General features: G+C 39.2%; 2 protein-coding genes across 7 annotated transcripts; one reads left to right on the top strand and one right to left on the bottom strand.

The window, feature by feature from the left end:
- Positions 1 to 506: 506 nt before the first annotated feature.
- On the bottom strand, positions 507 to 4,013 carry ten1 (TEN1 subunit of CST complex). 2 transcript variants are annotated; one of them, XM_040024758.1, is made up of 3 exons: positions 3,826 to 4,013; positions 2,066 to 2,223; positions 507 to 1,421 (listed from the first exon to the last, which is right to left on the bottom strand). In XM_040024758.1, exons 1-3 carry the CDS (start codon positions 3,912 to 3,914, stop codon positions 1,276 to 1,278), a joined length of 393 nt encoding a protein of 130 aa, XP_039880692.1. In that variant the 5' UTR covers positions 3,915 to 4,013; the 3' UTR covers positions 507 to 1,275. The 2 variants fall into 2 exon arrangements, with proteins under 2 accessions (XP_039880692.1, XP_039880693.1); XM_040024759.1 differs by having other exon boundaries at positions 2,087 to 2,223.
- Positions 4,014 to 4,038: 25 nt separating this feature from the next.
- On the top strand, positions 4,039 to 20,469 carry acox1 (acyl-CoA oxidase 1, palmitoyl). 5 transcript variants are annotated; one of them, XM_040024753.1, is made up of 14 exons: positions 4,039 to 4,255; positions 5,409 to 5,568; positions 11,828 to 11,988; positions 13,106 to 13,213; positions 13,312 to 13,431; positions 13,535 to 13,650; positions 14,061 to 14,230; positions 14,610 to 14,772; positions 14,939 to 15,129; positions 15,399 to 15,578; positions 17,527 to 17,632; positions 17,877 to 18,020; positions 18,181 to 18,387; positions 18,592 to 20,469. In XM_040024753.1, the coding sequence occupies exons 1-14, from the start codon at positions 4,147 to 4,149 to the stop codon at positions 18,640 to 18,642; spliced, it is 1,986 nt and encodes a 661-aa protein (XP_039880687.1). In that variant the 5' UTR covers positions 4,039 to 4,146; the 3' UTR covers positions 18,643 to 20,469. The 5 variants fall into 5 exon arrangements, with proteins under 5 accessions (XP_039880687.1, XP_039880688.1, XP_039880689.1 ...); XM_040024754.1 differs by lacking the exon at positions 11,828 to 11,988 and adding an exon at positions 8,167 to 8,327; XM_040024755.1 differs by lacking the exon at positions 11,828 to 11,988 and adding an exon at positions 7,656 to 7,816.
- Positions 20,470 to 20,797: the final 328 nt, after the last annotated feature.

Raw genomic sequence — 20,797 nt, 5'->3', positions numbered from 1 at the left:
GTGAATAAAGGCTCACAGGGTTGTTCACTGGAAACACTGCCTTAGATATATCTTTGTAACCATTTCCAGGTTGATAGATGTCAGTAACTTTGTTTCTCAGCCATTTCTTTAGACAGTGGCATGATGTGTTGCTTTGTGAGTTCTTTTAGGCCGCTTCACTTTATCAAACAGGTTCTATTTAAGTGGGTTTTTTTATTCTACTTGCCTGACAGTGATCAGGCTTGGGTATGGTTAATGAAATAGAACCCAGCTTTCCAACAAAAAGTTTTCAATCACAGTTAATTCATGACTTAAAAAGTGGGGGGATTAGTTTTTGGACATAGGGCCACGTAGGTTTGGATAGTTTTTTTCCTTAAAAAATTAAATCATCAAATATTAAATAAATTAATCAATAAAACCTGTATTTTTTAATTTACTTGGGTTATCTTAGACTAATATTAAAATTGTTTTCATGAAACATTTAAGGTAAATGATAGATTCCAAAAAGGGGCTTAAAAGGAAGCCACTGATGACTCAAACAATCCTTTATTTCAATTTGTACAAAAATTTCTACATCTGATCATTTCTTAACATTAACTTCTGCTAAGAACACACTTGGCTGATAAAATTAATGGGACAGACAACATAAACCTGACCTAAACTTTAACAGTCAGATGAGATTTCCCAATATTGAGTTTGCAAAGTTTTTAGGACACAATTCAGTCTCAAAGTAGCAGACAACGCACAGTTACAGAAAGGGGGCACCAGCTTGAGGTGCAATGCATAATATTCACCAAAACTCTGCTGGCTTAACAGCCCGCAGAATCCTAACCTCTTCTGGCACTGATGTTTCCATGGCCAAGCTGCTCCTGATGGCCCAGTATGTTTGGACATATAGTGAAATTTTATCATATTACATGCATACGGATATTTGCTCATATCTTTAAAGCTGTGTCCATGCCGAATCATCACCTTGAGTCTTCAGAATCACAGACAAAACTAAAAATGTGACATATTTATGAGCCATAAACCCAAACCATCTGTTTGTAACTCTTTAATGACCCTACAAGAAAATCTAATAATGCCCCACTAATGCGGGGCTTTAGCTGTTTAAAAGCAACCCCTTGATCAAGTGCAGAAAAATCCCAGATCAGGACAGTCATGTAAACTCTCAGAAGTGAACCCGTGTCTTTTACGCAAATTTAGACAGTTATTAAGTTCACTGTTCAGACAGCACAGCAAGGGGCATCACTGCAGCTCTGATGACCAAAGAAACCACATGAATAAAGTCCCTGATCATGTTGCATCTGCAGGTTGTGCACCCAGTTTGCGCTCCCTCTCTGTGAAGAAGTTTCTTTGTTCAGTGATGGCTTTCTCCAGAAGGGCAATGTTTACACCGTCAACACAGTTCAGCACACGGGCACGGACCATTGCACCGACTCCTGTAGGACAAGAAGTTACAAACACAGGCAGGTGATAGCACCAAAACATCATCCCCGAATTTAATTTTTCAAAAGGCAGCATAAAGCTAAAAAGAGTCAAAGAAATTTCACTGGTACTGAACTGCAATTTACGTTTGCCCAAAATAATAATAATAATAATGGATGGGATTTATATAGCGCTTTTCAAGGCACCCAAAGCGCTTTACAATGCCACTATTCATTCACTCTCGCATTCACACACTGGTGGAGGCAAGTTGCGGTTGTAGCCACAGCTGCCCTGGGGCAGAAGCGAGGCTGCCATATCGCGCCATCGGCCCCTCTGGCCATCACCTGTAGGAGGAAGGGTAAAGTGTCTTGCCCAAGGACACAACGACCAGGACAGAGAGCCCGGGGATCAAACCAGTGACCTTCCGGTTACAGACGCTTCCCAACACTTCCCAACCCCCTGAGCCACGGTCGCTCCAAAACAAACACAAACAAACAAACATAGCATTTAAAGCTGGCATCAGGTCAACCACACACAGGACAAACTGACACTTGCTTAATGTTTCCCATTTTTAAGTTATGTGAGGGTAAATTAACATCTGAACAGTGCCCTGCAACATTTTTGCATACTGTCTGTCTGTGTGAAATATTTCTCTTACTCTCATCATTTTCTATCTCACCCAGCACAGTGTACTGGGCTCCAATTATGGGGTTGAAGGGCTCCACAAACAAGGTGTGGACAACCACACGGTGCTCTTTAGAAGCATGCTGTGCTGACAGCGTAGCCCTGGACTCCTCAGGCTGATAGCATACAAGTCTGAAAAAAAAATGAGTAAAACATTTTAAAGTGAATTTGGTTCATTTCCAGATCCGTGGTTTAGTTATTGAGCTATACAAGAGTAACTTTGTATGATTTACAATTTAAATAATCATTTACACAACCGGTTCACAAAAGCTACCCTTCAATATTTTTTTTAAAAAGCGTGTAAACAGGGCAGTACGGCCTAAATCTATGTAGAAGATATAATCGCTGATCTGTGTATGTTTTAGTGGTTTAATGAACAGCCAATGGGGCCATAAAGTGTGAACAACACAGTAGCTTCTGTATGTTTAATCTGCTCCATTTGTTTTTTAAATTGATAGTAATAATTATAAAAGTACACTTTATAAATTACTTACGTTTTAGGTGACAAACAGGAGAATAGGGGATAACGATAAATAAAGGTGTATGAGCAGAGAAGCGCTATGAAATCATTAATGTCAGTTACACAGTCATTTCTGCCTGAGTCAACATCTACCACCCTCAGTGCTGCTGCCAGTCAGTGAAGACAGCAAAAATCCTAGAGTGCAGAGAAAGTTCATTTTCAAAGATTTTCATTTTTAAGAGGAAATTTTCAGAAACTGTATGGTTTTAATAACAGTTTTTCAGACTTTAACTATCTTACAAACACCTTTTACTTGTACTGCATCCTATTGCATGTTTTTCTTAATTTGTGAAAGTATAATAAGTCTCTAACTGTAACACATGCAGTGAAAAACTAAGTACACCTCATGATTCAGTAACTTGAAGGTGGTTTGACCTTTAACAACAGTAACGTGAAGTAATCGTTTTCTGACAAATGACTTTATCGGTGTCTAATATCATTGTGGAGGAATTATGGCCCATAATGTTCGTGCTGACATGCTGCATTTGATTTGCCAAATGTGGTGCTGTTCATTATAGTCTAATATCTCCGCTTTGGTCTTGTTTTCTAATAGTATGATCATGAACTTTAATATTTAATAGGCTAACTGAAGCCTGTATCGTTCAAGATACTTTGACAACTAACATTTTTTCTATTTCTCTGGACGGCTGAGCTTTAGTTGAATTTGATGGGGCATGGACCTCTGGGAAGACTGTCAACGGTCTTGAATATTTTTTCCACTTGTGAATAATTCACTATTGAACGATGGACTTTAGATTGGTTGGTCTTGTAATCCATCTCAGACAGATAAGCAGTGAAGATTGCTTTAATGATCAAAGATCGTTGTTGATATTTTTCCTCCTTGGCACCATGTTAACAGACATCTGAATGCTCCTAGCCAGAAAACTGTCAAAAGTTCACATTTTACCCATGGTCAATAGCTCAACTGCATTTGATTCTCAGCATCTGGTTGCTACTTACCCTCTTAATGCCTATGGAAGAATAAAGGTGTGTGGGCTAAATCAAACAAACAGATGCTTTAGAAAATTTAAATTAAATATCGAATTTACTGAAATACAACCAAAAGTCGTAGCTCTACTAATATAAGTCTGATTCTGTCCTCTCTGACCACATTAGATCAGGTATATACAAGATATTGTGCTTGTCACAACTGGCTGTTCGTGATCTCATTAACCACACACGGAAGATTTTTTCTAGTTTGAAACAAAACCCACCTGCCAAATGTTCTGACTGATTGTCCTTCCTCCACGCTTCCAGAGTTTATTTCCCAGGGGAAATGAAAAACTGCAGCTAAGGGCAGCATCCCGATTTCTTAAAAAAAAATGTTTGGTTTGTATGATTAAAATTTAAGAGTCGTTTAACTGAAGACGACTTGGTACTTCCGCGCTACATGTCACGTGGCTTACCTCCGCCTCTCTGCGCCTGCGTGGATAAGAGGCCAATTCAGGAGAAGCCGTCAGTTTGCAGGAGTTTTAGGATCTGGGTCGCTTCATAGTTTTAAGTAGTAAGTATTGTTTCCAGTCTGAGACGGAACCATGAATCCTGATATCGTTAAGGAAAGAAAAAATGCCACGTTTGACGTCGAAAAACTGACCTTTATTTTGGACGGTGGCCCAGAAAAGACCAGAAGAAGGCGAGAAATTGGTGAGATTGTAAATGTCTTCCTTGGTCAAAACATGTTATTTTAACGCGTTTGGTGCTGCTGACTGTTTTAATTTAATACGATCATGGGACCTGTACTTGTATTTAAGTAAAAAAAACACTCACGTGAAGGTAAGAGAAGTTTAATGTTAGCACAGCCGTGTTTCCATCGGCTGTTAGCTAAGGTGTTAGCAGCTCTCATAACCTGCAGGTGACTTTCAGTGTCCGGGGTACAACACACTTTTATATGTTTTAGATATCAGTCTCAGAATTATTAGTTTAAAGTGGCATTTCTGAAGGTGACTGTGCCACAATGATTTTTATGCGATCCGAATCTAAATTCGGCTTTAGTGTCATTTATATTTGTGATTACGTTTCATGCGTTTCACTGTACTGAAGCAATGCACTTTAACCCACTTCTTTTTATTTTTTATTTTTATTGTGGACAGCGGTAGATGAACCCAAAATGCTGACACGTCCCGTGTAATGTTAGTTCAGCGCGTACAACTTGAGGTGCATACTGATTACTATGTAGGTATATTTATGTACAGTGAAATCTTTCATCCGGTACTCCAATGTTCAAATTCAACCTGAAATTTGGCATTGTGGAAATCAATAAACGGGCATTTGCAGTTTTTTTTTTTTTTTTTTTTAGTAAAGGTTAATGTGTCTCTCATGTAAACTGATAAACTGCTAATGCCAAGCTAACGGAAGCTGTTTCTTGTGTCATCGGGGATCACAGGACAGGGGGGAACAATTAATTTTCCCAAGGGGCCACATGGGACTGGAGAATCACACCAATAACTTCATAAAGAGAAAGAATTAGTTATTGATATTAAGCAGAACTGAACTCAGCCTATGTGTAGAGTTACCTTTGCAGCAATCCCAGCTTCCCATGTGACCTCTTTTAGAAATTTAATTACTGTCTTTTACATAGGGGGGGAAAAAAAACACTAAAACCATTCTGCTAAGCGAATGACTTCTTTACAGTTTATTATAGGATGCTGAGTGGTTGTGTCCTACTCAATTCTGGTGAAACAGGCTTACTATGTGTTTTGCCTTGAGGTATTTGTGGGATTCATCCTTTTCAGCGTGCCATACCTGTTCAATTAGTAGCTGCCTTACTAATGCATGAATGTTTGAATTTCCACTGTAGAGTCACTCGTTTTCAGCGACCCAGACTTTAAGGAAGAAGACCCAAACTTCTTGTCCCGCAGTGAGCGCTATGACCAAGCCGTTAGAAAAAGTGCCCAAATGATCCTGAAGCTCAGAGAGTATGGTATTGCTGACCCAGAGGAGATCTACCACTATAAGAGGTATGTTGGCTCATAAAGCCAACTGTTAAAGTAGATGGGTTTGTTATTAAAGAACAGCCTGCAAATGTTTAAATCCACTTGTTTGTGTGTAGATGCTGTTCATCTGTAGAAGTATAAGGGGGGAGGGGGGGCTTATCACACTCAGTGCATTTCAGCGTATACTCATAAAAAGGCTTAACGAAATGTTCTTATGAAGCAAATGATGTGAGGCTCAAAGGTAAAGTATCGTGTATGTGGTGTACTTTAATGTTACTACACCCCAACTGTACTTTGACAGTAATCAAATTATCCACCCACCTTCTCTGTCAGCTCGTGTGCGATATGCAAAGCAACAAAAACCAATGTTTGTTTCCGAACAATAATCTCAAACAGTGTCACAGATGTTACATGAACGGGCCTAATATAGTTTTCTTAATTAACCTCCTAAGACCCGAACTCTTCCACGGCATGCATTTTTAATTTCTCTTTGATATTTGGGCTGATTGGGACCTGATGAATGTAAAAACAAAGAATTACTAAAAAAATAATTTTTTTTACCTGATTTTGGTTCTGAGAAAAATGAGAGCCACTTATGAGGATATTTGTTTAAAATTTCGATAGAACAGTAGCAGTATAATGTCCTCGTAAGTGGATATCAGGCCCTTGTAGAGCAAATTTGAGTATTTTGGTCTAAATAACCCAAAATGTGATGTCCACATATGTGGACGCCAGGTCCTAGGAGGTTAAGAGCCCCCCTCCCCCCTCCAAATTGAACCCAATCAAGTAGATTTTTTTTTTATTTTTTTATTTTTTTTTTTTAAACCACTCTTGGCAACTAAGTCAACAACAAAAGCAGCTGGAGCAAAGTTCGCATAAGATTAAAATTGTGTTAGAGGGCAGCAATCTGTCACGTATCGTGCGCTTTCTTCATGAGCTGTGTGCATTTACTTAAACTCAATTCTTCAAAGCTCTACCATGCAATGCAGCTTTAGTTCCACTTTAAACTGCACATATTCATACAAATCCTTTGAGTTGTCAAGACACATGACCAGATTTATTAACAGTCAAAAATCCCCAAATGATCTGTAGCTCGTCACTGAGTTCTCACCCTGCATGTTTAGAGCTGAGCCCCACATTCTTCTGGTCCTCATATTACTGAAGACCATTGTCATATTTTGATGAGGAACAGTGAGCAGATGGGTTTGGAGTGTTTCAGGTTGAATGTCATATTTCTGCATAGAGATTGATCCACAATGAAAACTGCAAAGAGCACAAGAGCAACTCTGTGCCTTTTTTCTCAGAGGTGCATACACACAGAGCTCTGCAACATGACATGTTACCTGTTTATTTTAATTTTTAAATGTTTTAAAATTTCCCCACTACCACATAATGCATGCTGTACTGAAATGTCTGCCAAAATACAGCTTTTAATGGGGCTTTGGCTTGCAACATTGCATAACATACAGGGAAAAATGTTTCCATTTACACACTTATTAAAAATGCAGATGGGTCAGGATCTGACTGTAAGCAAAGTTATTTGTTCATTATCTACACAATCGCTGTAATAGTTTGTCATGTCTTTCACTTGAGCTGTTGGATCTGTCTAGAGATCGCACAGATTTATCTGCACACAGTCCCCAGCAATTTCTAAGAGGGTTTGCCCCATTTAAAAAAAAAAACATAAAAAAAAAAAAAAAAACACACACACCAAACATTCCCTATTGGTTTTCCTTCCACTGCCTCCAGTTCATCTGAACTCCATTTGGTAAAATCTGGCCAAACTGGTCACAGTCATTCTTGGATTTACTTTAAACTTATTGACTTGACTATTTAAGACCCTTAGACACAACTTCATGATGCTGTGCTAAAATGCCTCAAATTCGCGACTTTTGAGAGTTTAATCTAAATTATATTTTGGGGAAGACGAGACTATTTTGGGGTTGTTTTATTTTAGCAAAACTGGGAACTGTTGAACAGAGTATCTCTCACTTCTTGTATGTTTGACAGATCCAAACTTCTCACTATATAGGAAATAAACTTGATGTCATAAAATAATGCAGTCATCTAACATTAGAGTTGATGGTAAATCTGACCTTGTATTCACCCAGTATGGTCAAAGGCAACATCCCAGAGGCTATGGGAATACATTTTGGGGTGTTCCTTCCAACCATGCACAGCCAGTGTGACTCTCAGCAAAAAAAGAAATGGTTGCCTCTGACAGAGTCCTTCCAGGTGGTGGGCACATATGCCCAAACTGAGATGGGTCACGGTCAGTCTTGGATTTAGCTTTTGACACAAATTAACTTAATTTTTGTGGCGTTCCTTAGACAAAACTTCATGATTCTGTGTTGAAACGCTTCAAATTTACAATTTTTATTTATTTATTTATTCCCCCAAAAAAGTTTAATAAATGATCTCTAAGGCCAGGCAAAATGCCATTTTAAGCAGGATGGGAAAAGTGTTTAACACCAAGAATACCTCTGATTTCTTGTATGTGTTTGACAGATCCAAACTTGATGTATGTAGAAAACTTCCAATTGGATGTAATCAAATTTTCCGTGTCTAATATGTGAGTTAACATTGTCTGAACCACACTTGTGTACACTTCCCTTTACCCAGTATGGTCAAAGGCAACAATCAGGAGCCTTTGGGACTACACTCTGCCATGTTCATCCCATTCCTGCACAGCCAATGTGACCATCACCAAAAAAAGAAATGGTTGCCTTTGGCAGAGTCCTACCGGGTGATGGGCACGTATGCCCAAACTGAGATGGGTCACGGTCAGTCCTGGACTTAGCTTTGAACTTACTGAATGTTGATTAAGGCCCTTGGACAAAACTTTATCATCCTCTGCTGATAAATGATCAGCAGTCACATTTGAGCAAAAGAATAAAACATTTAAAACCATAACTCTAATTTCTTGTATGTGTTTGACAGAAGCAAAATATTGAGAAAATCCAAAGTAGTTGCATGTGTGTCCTTATGATTGTGTTTGCAGTTTGCATGCTTTTCTAAAAGACACGCTACATGTAGATCTATCCATGCTATTAGCGTAGCTTCAGTAGAAGTTCCCATTTAGACCCTAAATATTAAACTAGTTTTATGTCATCAACACTTTCCCATAAGCAGTTTCTAAGTCTACTTCCTTCCCACTGACTCTTTCATTCCCCTTTCTATGTTGATAATGCCCCAATTATGAAGCTTGTGTATATTTTGATTGCTCCCCTGATTTGCGCTCCTTTTCTATGCATGATTTAACAATTAAGACTGAATAACTGATCAGAGATGGCCTGTCTTTGTTTGGCCTGTGGATTTGAAATGATGGGAACTAGAAACATGAAACTAGTTCAGTTGTCTTTTTCATGAAGTCTTGAAAGAGTAAGAGAAGCAGCATTATAAGCTGCAGAAGTTTGTGGCTCATGAGTTCATAATGAGGCCTCTGAATGTCTCTTTGTAATCTGAGAAATTAGCAAATCTATGTGAGAGAGAATGTGGGCCAAGCAGCTATTGTTTGGTGGCTTTCTGTTAAAAAGCCGGGTGGATGTTATTTTGAATTTGTAAATCTGTCACAAAGCTGCACTTAATATTAGTTTGGTTTGAGCCTACACTGGGTCAGTTAGAGAGAACACTTAATTGTGGTCAAGGGTGCCTTAACACTGTTGTGAGGCTATTCCTAATATCAGACTGCTGAAATTTGCGATTTAGACCCCATATTCACTGAAAATGATGCAAAAAAATATATATATAAAAACTCTGCACTGTGTGTTGGCAACAGTTGCTCATTTTGAATTTGCTGCCTGCTACACTATTTTATTAAAGTTGGGGGTGGCACATTTTTGCTCGTTTGTTTAGGAATGAACTGCTTCTGTTTTGTTTGTTCGGTTTTGTTTATTTTTTTCACGACACACTGAATCCTTTCAATGACTGGACTGTTTAATGTTCCTTCTCCTCTTTAGCCTGCAGGACACTCTAACCATGGGTTCCAAAAGTCATTAAACAATTTTTGTCCATTGTAAATGATCTCAGGACCAAAGAAAGCACTATCCTTTTTTGTTTTGTTTTTGTAACTACAAAGTCATGTTAATAATTAAATGTTCCACTTTGGCTGCCCCATCCCAACTTTACTAGTATCATATTCAAAATGAGCATATAAATAACACTACCAGTTATCTCTTTAGACTTAATTAATATACATTCTGTCAGCGTTGTAACAAGCAGGTCCAGTTTACATCTACAGGGAGTGCAGAATTATTAGGCAAATGAGTATTTTGTCCACATCATCCTTTTCATGCATGTTGTCTTACTCAAAGCTGTATAGGCTCGAAAGCCTACTACCAATTAAGCATATTAGGTGATGTGCATCTCTGTAATGAGAAGGGGTGTGGTCTAATGACATCAACACCTTATATCAGGTGTGCATAATTATTAGGCAACGTCCTTTCCTTTGGCAAAATGGGTCAAAAGAAGGACTTGACAGGCTCAGAAAAGTCAAAAATAGTGAGATATCTTGCAGAGGGATGCAGCAGTCTCAAAATTGCAAAGCTTCTGAAGCGTGCTCATCGAACAATCAAGCGTTTCATTCAAAATAGTCAACAGGGTCGCAAGAAGCGTGTGGAAAAACCAAGGCGCAAAATAACTGCCCATGAACTGAGAAAAGTCAAGCGTGCAGCTGCCAAGATGCCACTTGCCACCAGTTTGGCCATATTTCAGAGCTGCAACATCACTGGAGTGCCCAAAAGCACAAGGTGTGCAATACTCAGAGACATGGCCAAGGTAAGAAAGGCTGAAAGACGACCACCACTGAACAAGACACACAAGCTGAAACGTCAAGACTGGGCCAAGAAATATCTCAAGACTGGTTTTTCTAAGGTTTTATGGACTGATGAAATGAGAGTGAGTCTTGATGGGCCAGATGGATGGGCCCGTGGCTGGATTGGTAAAGGGCAGAGAGCTCCAGTCCGACTCAGACGCCAGCAAGGTGGAGGTGGAGTACTGGTTTGGGCTGGTATCATCAAAGATGAGCTTGTGGGGCCTTTTCGGGTTGAGGATGGAGTCAAGCTCAACTCCCAGTCCTACTGCCAGTTTCTGGAAGACACCTTCTTCAAGCAGTGGTACAGGAAGAAGTCTGCATCCTTCAAGAAAAACATGATTTTCATGCAGGACAATGCTCCATCACACGCGTCCAAGTACTCCACAGCGTGGCTGGCAAGAAAGGGTATAAAAGAAGAAAAACTAATGACATGGCCACCTTGTTCACCTGATCTGAACCCCATTGAGAACCTGTGGTCCATCATCAAATGTGAGATTTACAAGGAGGGAAAACAGTACACCTCTCTGAACAGTGTCTGGGAGGCTGTGGTTGCTGCTGCACGCAATGTTGATGGTGAACAGATCAAAACACTGACAGGATCCATGGATGGCAGGCTTTTGAGTGTCCGTGCAAAGAAAGGTGGCTATATTGGTCGCTGATTTGTTTTTGTTTTGTTTTTGAATGTCAGAAATGTATATTTGTGAATGTGGAGATGTTATATTGGTTTCACTGGTAAAAATAAATAATTGAAATGGGTATATATTTGTTTTTTGTTAAGTTGCCTAATAATTATGCACAGTAATAGTCACCTGCACACACAGATATCCCCCTAAAATAGCTAAAACTAAAAACTACTTCCAAAAACATTCAGCTTTGATATTAATGGGTTTTTTGGGTTCATTGAGAACATGGTGGTTGTTCAATAATAAAATTATTAATCAAAAATACAACTTGCGTAATAATTCTGCACTCCCTGTATGTATCCGTTCCACTCCCCTAAACATTTTTGGTGGCTTTGAGTTGTTGCCAACTGAGCAACCCAAACTGAGAGTAGGCTAAAGTTCAAGTCTTGGTCATCCCTGTCAGTGGTATGGGTAAATGTGTAGATCCAGCTACTAAAGACAAACTTTTGGAAAATGGCATTTATGAAGTTTGAAGTTAGATTCTCACCACATGATCAAATCAGCAATTCCAATATGCATGTCATGCTGACAAATTGTTTTAATTTGTCTTTGTCACCTCTTTCTCTGCTGCTTGTGCACATGTCTTTTATTCTTGCATCACTATTTCAATTCCTGTAAATAATTCTTCCTGCGGATACAAAACTGCATCATTTATCTTCTCATTCATCTCTGCTAACGTTGTCTTAAACTCTTCATAATCATTTCCACCATCTGCGTCCCTTCTCCTCGCCCTTTCTACATTACAACCTGCTTTTTTCCCCATTTCCCACTGCCTTGCGTGGCCAAGATGTGTGCACCCTGACAGGCCAGAGCCCCTGGATCTTCATCTCGGGATGTTCCTGCCCACACTACTCAACCAGGCCACCCCAGAGCAAATGGACCGTTTCTTCATGCCCGCCTGGACCCTAAAGATCATCGGCACCTACGCTCAGACTGAGATGGGCCACGGTAAAATGAAGTCCAAAACAGAGTAGGCCAATTAGGAACACGATGCCATTTTTAATTTTATTGTCAATATTCCCACAAACTATTGAGTCAGGTTGGTTGCAATTTAAAGTAAGAAAGAACTTAGTGCTGCTTTTTTTTTTTTTCTTCTTTTTTTAAAATCTATTTGTTTATTTTACACATGGCATTCAACACTAGTTTATTATTCAAATATGTATATTCACCAACCAAAATTTGCGCTGGTGTACAAGTGGTTTATTTAAAGACACTTCAAGGAATTTAGGTAAATTTAGTCAACTAGAGAACTGCTGCAAACAAAGTAAGAGTTAAACCACTGTGCTACTTTAAGATTAGATGATGGTAAATGCACCCAGTATATCTCTAACAGTGGAAGTGTTTTCTTTGTTAAAGAGGAAGAAAAAAAAAAAAAATCTTGAAACTAATGATTCATTTACATAACATCTGTGTCCACGGGGCCACTGGACAAATGTAAAGTTTTCCTTTCAGAACTTTAAAAAAATGTAACCACAGAGAAACATTGAGTAGTTTCTCACTGGCTGTTCTACTCCCTGGCCACCCCTCCTGTTCCACAGTAGCTCTTCTTATCTGGTTTGTTTTTGTTTTGTTTTCTTGTCTTCACTAATAATCTTTGCTGTACTTTAACAGCATGGGCTGTTATGTCTTTAACTAAAAACCAGTAAAATCCAGCTTAAACGGCATGCAACTGAATCATCTTAAAATTGTGATTGAAAATTAAGATCTGTCAAACACCTACAAGCTTCTCTCAGAGAGAAGTGGATTCAGCTATTTTACTTAAGTAAATTTATACTGGATACTCCATTTTAAGTCTCAAGGGCCAAATGTGCTGTCAATTTATTATAAGTTTAAACTTAGATTTTTTTTTTTTTTTTTTTTCCCCATCTCTGATTGATACTAAAGTTGTATTCTGTAAATGTAATTTTTAGTCTAGGCATGTTTGTTAACAGTAGTAGTAGTTTTGCATAAAAATCATCAGATCGACTGCTAATGTCTAACCAGCATTGTGATGCACTACTTTTGCTTTTTAACTGTGTTCTCTGCATGTGTGTCTGGTGGCCTTTGACATATTGAATCACTCCAGGCACACACCTTAGAGGGCTGGAGACCACAGCCACATATGATCCAGCCACTCAAGAGTTTGTCTTGAACAGTCCCACTGTGAGCTCCATCAAGTGGTGGCCCGGAGGACGTAAGTGTTTTGACTCCGTTAGGTCTGGGGTTTCATCATGAATAGCGTTTGTGGGGTTTTCTTGTTTTGCTTTTAACCGTTTCACCCTCTCTTTCTAGTTGGGAAGACCTCCAACCATGCCATAGTGTTAGCACAGCTTTACACTCTTGGAAACTGCCATGGTCTGCATGCTTTCATCGTACCCATCAGAGATATGAACACACATTTACCCCTGCCAGGTAACCACAGTCTGTGATGACTTTCTGAATGTGATATTTGTAAAGTCCTCATCACTCCATCTCACTTTTTCTCTTACTAGCTTTGTTTATCTTTCTCTCTCAGGTATTGTTGTTGGCGACATTGGCCCCAAGTTTGGCTTCAATGAGGTTGACAACGGCTTCCTGAAATTGGAGAACGTACGAATTCCACGGGAGAACATGCTGATGAAATACGCCAAGGTGAAATGAAAGTTTGTCCTTTTAACAGCAGTGATTCGCCATGAGTGGTTTAATTTACCTCAGCTCTTTGTTTGTGATGTTTGGGAAGGGAATTGCTGATCTTGAAATTATACCCCGTTACTGCAATAATGCACAGTTATTGGTCATGTTTCAACCATTGCTTGTCCTTTTGCTCCTTGTAGATTATTTTATAATCAAGCGCCAATCTGTGCTAACAGTGGTGGTTTAACTGATGAGTGTCAGAAATTGTGTCCTCATTGGGATTACATTTGCAAATGCCTTGCAAGAATTACTCAAAAAAATACTTATTCAATTTGGTAATATACATTGACACTTGGTGTTGTTGGTGGTTATATGGATACAGAATAAATACATTTCAAGTGGGGCTTCAATATGACTCTGTCCACCAGGTGGAGCCAGATGGAACCTATGTGAAACCACCAAGTACTAAGCTGACCTACGGCACCATGGTGTTCATCCGCTCCATGATTGTCGCCGAGTCAGCTCGAGCCCTTGCAAAGTCCTCCACCATTGCCATCCGCTACAGTGCCGTGCGTCACCAGTCTGAAATACGGCCAGGGTCAGTGGACAGTTGATTGCTGTCAATGCAAACATTTGCACAAACATCTCATGACTCAAAAGTAGTGAGTAAAAACAAATTTGTAGTTGAGCTGAAATAAATCAAGTGAACAGGCTGAACGTTACACTAGTACTTTAAAGTACTTCACTCTACTAGTGGTTCCTAGTTTGCCCGAATATCAGCATAAAGGAAAAATGAATCCCAGCGGTATGTGATGTGAAGTATACTGCAGTGCAAACAGCTAGGATTGGCACATCTGCAACTTTTGCATAGGTGACTATAAAAAAAGACCTGAGACATTAAACTCGGTGGTCTCGCTCGTCTGCGTCACTGTTTCGATCATGAAAAAAAAAAATAGTTTTGTGTTTCTATTGCACAGAGAGCCAGAGCCTCAGATCCTCGACTATCAGACACAGCAGTACAAGCTGTTCCCTCTGCTGGCCACAGCCTATGCCTTCACTTTTGTTGGCCAGTACATGAGGCAGACCTACCACCGCATTACTGAAGACATCAACCAGGGAGACTTCAGCGAGATGCCTGAGGTACTGACCAGCCATCCTCATGTGGGGAATCAAAGCTTTTTTTTTTTTTCTTCCACTTACTTTCAGTCCAGCCTGTCTCAGAACACAAATGTTCCCATTTCTTAAGTTTAATTCATTCATAGCTATGAATTAATCTGTTTCACTTGCTTTGCTCTCTAATTCACAGCTCCATGCCTTGTCTGCGGGTTTGAAGGCCTTCACCTCATGGGAAGCGACCTCAGCCATCGAGGTGTGCCGCATGTCATGTGGTGGCCACGGTTACTCTCGAAGCAGTGCCTTGCCGGACATTTATGTTGAGTTTACCCCTACCTGCACCTATGAAGGCGAGAATACAGTCATGATGCTGCAGACTGCCAGGTAACGCAAAGTGACATTTAACACCACAAATTAGAGAACTACTGAAGCTGAATTATGTGTCAGTATTGGTGGTGTAACATATAAGCTCCGTTCATAAACTCACCTTCACACCGATGACTAAAACATACAGTTAGTTGAAAAATGAAGATATGTTAACTTTTATTTCTAATAGGTACAGTAAATATTTCTGTAAAGCTTTCGATTGATAGAAACACAGCTGCTAGCTATCTCGCGCATCTAACTGTTAAACTGAACACTCGTGTCTGCAGATACCTGGTGAAGAGCTACAAACAGGCTAAGGCAGGCCAGCAGCTGAGCGGCATTGTGTCATACCTGAATGAAGCAGATGTGCGGAGGGTGCAGCCACAGCCCGTCGCTGCCAGGCCAACAGTGGTTGACATCAATGACCTGACTAGCCTGACGGAGGTCTACAAACTCCGAGCAGCCATGTAAGAGAGCAGTGGGAAAGATGATGACCTTGTTACATGAAATATTACCTGTTTCCTTTTATTTGCCCTTAATATTTATATGTCTAGTAGAATTGTACAGTTGTTCTGGGTTCATACATTAGAAAAGGTGGAGGAACTTGAACATTGGATTGCACACTGGGGCAATTCACTTGCTCCAGCAGCAAAAGGAAGAAGTCAGGAAGAAAAAGTCAATTGGAGATATTAGAAAAATGAAAAACCGTAAAAGAAATTGTGTACAAAAAAATTTAAACTGTACAGAGAAGAAATCTGTGTATTTTACTGTGTATAGTAACATTTCTACACAGTAAAGTGCAGTCGGGGTGGTAAAATATGCCCTCTCCATGCTGCCACTTCACAACTGAGGACCATGATCACGATGGTCTCTGACAAAGTTGCTTTTTGATTCCCATTCATATTTAGGAATGGGTTTCCACTGAGTGTTGTCCTTCCTTAAATGTTATACACCGTATTTTCTTTTTAAAAACAAGTTTTGCAGTCGTCCCTACTGATCCCTTTAATAGTTCAGTTTGCTAGTGCAAGTCTGACTTACACCTGCAGTTGTTGGTCATTTCCTGCATGTGACATGATATGCAGCTGTCATTATCGAAACCCATCTGGCAGGGAGTGTCAGCTGTGGTGGAAGTGTGGGTTTGGTTTTTTGTTTTTGTTTTTTAAATGTGGTCCAACTTTAAACATCAGAGGGTTAAAAGGCAAATATGTATTTATAATTGGGTGTTTTGTTTTTTTGAATAGTATTAAGAAAATGATGCTTAAAGTATTGGGACTAAACAGATGAAAAGAAAGTAGTAAAAGGCTAGTTTTTCATAAGAGGAGTTGACATATCTGAAAAAACTAAATGAGTGTTATGGTGTCAAACACCGACTCTGTGTTGGCAGGTAGGTAAGGCTTGGGAGGGGTGAGGCTTTAGTCAAGAACCAGACTAAAAAGCTTGTTTGGTGTTTCTTAAAAATGGACTTGCACAGTCTGACATTTGCTCAGTCGTACATTTCTGCCTGCTCTAACTAAGGCGATTGCAAGAGGGAGGATTAAAGCGTCTCTAAATTGAAGATTAAATAAATCCATCAGGGAGGCAGGTTTAACTTGGACTCAGCAGTGTTTGTCAGGGAGCGTAGGCAACTTCTCTCATCTCCCCTTTTTATCTTAATCCACGTGTTTCTGATTATTTGAGGCACCTGGAAGTTTTTCTTGTTTCATCCAAAGGGCGCACATACTGTATCGTTTCGGACTCAAACTAATTCAGTTAATTTGTGTTTAAGGTTGGTGGCTGCTCTGCCTCCCCAAGTTGTAAAATGCTCTCTTTGTACCCCTGCATTTGTTTTGTTTACCACCAAAGAAGAAACCGCTCTTACAGTATCTGTCATAACATCAGCAATGCCACAAAAACATTTGTTTTTTTATCATTATTTCACAGCATAAAACCTCATTTTTAGCTTACTTGCCTTAATCCAGGACTTCATAATCCCTGTCTAAACCCAATTTTAGATGTATTCATTGAAGCTTGAATGTTGTAGGTTAACTAGTGTACTATCTTCCTCCAAGTCTTTAGTGTAAACCTGCTATTTATCTATTAAGTCTATTATGCAAACACTAGTTACTGTCATAGGAGGGGCTCATCTTTTTTTTGTTTTCCATCACAAAAGGTTAAAAGTCAACTTTAATGTGACATGAAACACTCTTTGATCTATAATTGTGAACGAAAAGGGAAGACTGATCGTACTCACATTTAGTTGTATTCAGTATGCAACTCTGTAGGTGAGCGCTAATCTTTAATGTTGATCCATTGAAGAGCATTCGGTACACATTTTAGTCTAGACATACGGGGATGGAAAACTGCAGCTTACCTACAACCACAAGGAGGTAATTCTGGCTTTGTTGCTTAATGCACGCTATGTTTCTGTGTTTATAGTCTAGTGGAGCTGGCAGCGAAGAGCATCCAGCAGGAGCTGCAACGCAGGAAGAGTCAGGAGGATGCCTGGAACAACAGCGCCATTGACCTGGTCAGAGCCTCAAATGTAAGTTCAATTTAGCTTGATTGTCCTTTTTTATGAATAAATTATGACTAACCTTGGAAGGTTTTACTTGAAAAGAATATCTAAAACATCTGTCACCCTTTGAATATTGCCCTAAAGTTGGAGGTTGTTTGTTACTAGTCAGTATCTTCGGTTCTTCTGTTTCATGTATGTATGTGTATATTCTTTTTTTTTTTTTTTTTTTTTTTTTTTTTTTTTTTTTTTTTTCTCTCTCTCTTGTGTTCAGGCCCACTGTCACTATGTTGTAGTGAAACTCTTTACTGACAAGCTTGGGGAGGTTGCTGATACTGCAGTACATTCAGTGCTGTCAACCCTGGCTCTGCTCTACACCCTGTATGGCATCACAAAGAACTCTGGAGACTTCCTACAGGTAAGCAAAATCATCGTGTGTGTGGTCAGCAGATAAGCACAACAGTGCTGTTTCAAGGCTCTTTCTACTGCTCAGCTTGGTCTGATCTAAGATCCAAATGTCTACAGCTGCTGGTGTTGTGGGTTTTGTTTTTTGTTTTTTTCTCAAATTCTTTTTCTAGGCCGGACTGCTGAGTGTGCCTCAGGTGATGCAGATTTCTAGTCGAATCAAGGAGCTGCTGGCTCAGCTGAGGCCCAACGCTGTGGCCCTGGCGGATGCCTTTGACATCCACGACAAGAAGCTGAATTCGGTCCTGGGACGATACGATGGGAATGTTTATGAGCACATGTTCGAGTGGGCTCGCAAATCCCCCCTCAATGCTACAGAGGTCAGTCGAGCTCACGAGGTTGTATGGTCACAGTGTTAATGATAAGCTGCTCTTTGTATTTATCAGCAGCGTGGAACTCGAGTGTGTTTTTATATGAAAATGAAGATGTTGGCAAATCCAACCTCACACTAAACCTGTTTGTGTGATCATTGTGTACTGTGCAATGCATTATTTCAGCAACTTTTTTTTTTTTCCTCCCTACAGGTACACGAATCTTTCCACAAGTACCTGAAGCCTCTGCGGTCCAAACTGTGAACTGATCCATGAACCTCACCTCCTGGCCGGACCCTTTGACTCTGCAGGCTCAACAGTACTAATCTACCCCATGATGCTTTTTACTAGCTACCAGCTGGTATATTTCAAATATTAGCCCTCTTAAGGCCATGGTAGATGGCGAACTAACCCTATAAGATAGTAGAGAGTGAGAGAAGGGAATTTAAAGTGAGTAGATGTGTCTTATGAAGGGAAATTGAAATGCAACCAAGACTGAAAATTGATAAAGTGAGCCCACTGAGAGACCTGAAGAATAGCTTTAACACTAACAATCACACATTTACAATTTTAGACTGACCTGCCTTTTGAACAGAACATCTACTGCAAAGTATTATTTGTGGTCAGTTTTTTTTTTCCCCTCAATTTCTTTGCTGCATGCCTGAAATTTCCTTTTTTCTTCTCCCTCTCTCTTCTAGCAAGTACAGAATGTCTGATTGTTACATAATGTGGGCAATCGGCTAATGGTAAAATCAGGGTGACAAACTGTTGTTCTTAATTATTTGAAGAGGCTTTTGTTTGTCCATAACATTTATCAATCATGGTACTGCTTAAGGAGTAGTCTCACATCAGTGATTCAACCAAGATTCAACCAATAACATGACAGACTTCCGTTTGTTTCAGATACAATTTTCGATTTAAAAACTTTTTCATAAAGAGAGCTTCTTCAGTCACTTATTGTGATAAAATGATCGTAAAAGTCACTGCTAACTGATGGCTCACTTGAAATCTGTGATTTTGTTTTAGTATCAAATGTTCAGCATCTGTACCCCGGAAATGTGGCCGTTTTTTAACAGCATCTGCTGCAGTCGGCTGTAAACCCACGTCACCAGCTGTAGTCCCCACAAGCCTTTAACTGCCTAAATCCTCCAGTTGTTGTCTTATTTCAGTCAAAAAGGTGAATCTGTCTGCCTCTTCTCTTATTTCATATTCCGCATCTGTTCCCATACAATGACCAACATTATGTCACATGGCAATTCCGCTGTATTGGTGCTCCATAAATAGGAGCTGAGCTCACTGGACAGCTGAGAGGCAGTGTGCACATTTGAGACGGTGGAAAAATTTGGGGCTGAGAGAAGATAAAGTTCAGCACTGTAGGATTCTCAAATCTTCAGTTTCTGACAGTATCGGCTCTGTATCTGCAAATGCTCAGCATGATTATGTTAAGGTCTGGATGGATTTTTTTTTTTTTTGGTTTTTTCATTTATCTAACACATTTCAATCTAAGAAATATAAATGAATTTGTTTACTAAAATGTTCCTTTATCTCAGAGTGCAATTGTTTAAGTGATGCTGCAAAGCAGTTAAAAATTTTTTTTTTTTTTTTTTGTGTAAATGACTTGTTGGGCAGTGAGCTTAAATCTAAAACCTCGCTGTAGATGATGATGATTTGTATAATAATTATGTGCCTGACCATTAATTCAGAATGTTATCACATGACTCCTGTTTCGATCCTGTATTTAATGGTTTGGGTCTGCTGTAAGTTCTGATGACAAAGTTGTTCGTAACACTGGTCTTCTAATTTGTGCAGTCATTGTGGGTGGGGAGGAGTTTTATTTTCTTCTTCTTGACTCTAATTCAGAATATTCTCACAAGTAATTAAATTTCATTTGTTTGTTGTTTTTTTTTTTTTTTTTTTTTTTTTTTTCACAAAACTATTTTGATTTGTTAAACGGTCACAATGATCACTATATAAGAGTAAGCTGTTTGAGGTTTGTTTTTTTTCTTTTTTAAAAGCTAAAATTAAAAACATGTTTCAATGAGTAAGAACAGTTTTTATGGTTGGCAAATAAAGACATGACCTGAAATATCACCATTGTGTGTGGGTTTGTTTTTTTTTTTTTTTTAAACCCACCAAAAAAGTCCACCAAAATCTGGAGAAATAAATTAATGAGTGACATGTATACAGTTCAGAATTTTCTGGCTTTGACCAACAGTATCTTATTTTTACTTCCAACTGTTTGGACACTAAAATCCTGGAGTTCCTTTAAATTAATATTCGCAAGTATTTGCAGAAATATTTTGGGAGAATAAGAAGCTTAACTTTGCTTTACAGGCAAAAAATTCTGTGTTCTTCACTGATCTTTTGGTTTCTATATATTATTTTTCCCTAAGTGTTGAAAGGAATGTTTTTGAGCTAT

This window comes from Simochromis diagramma, unplaced genomic scaffold (genome assembly GCF_900408965.1).
Source record: "Simochromis diagramma unplaced genomic scaffold, fSimDia1.1 OVJJ01000302.1, whole genome shotgun sequence".
Taxonomy (NCBI): Eukaryota; Metazoa; Chordata; class Actinopteri; order Cichliformes; family Cichlidae; genus Simochromis; species Simochromis diagramma.
Note: the sequence above shows the minus strand (reverse complement) of the source record. Positions and strands in the feature narration are given on the sequence as shown.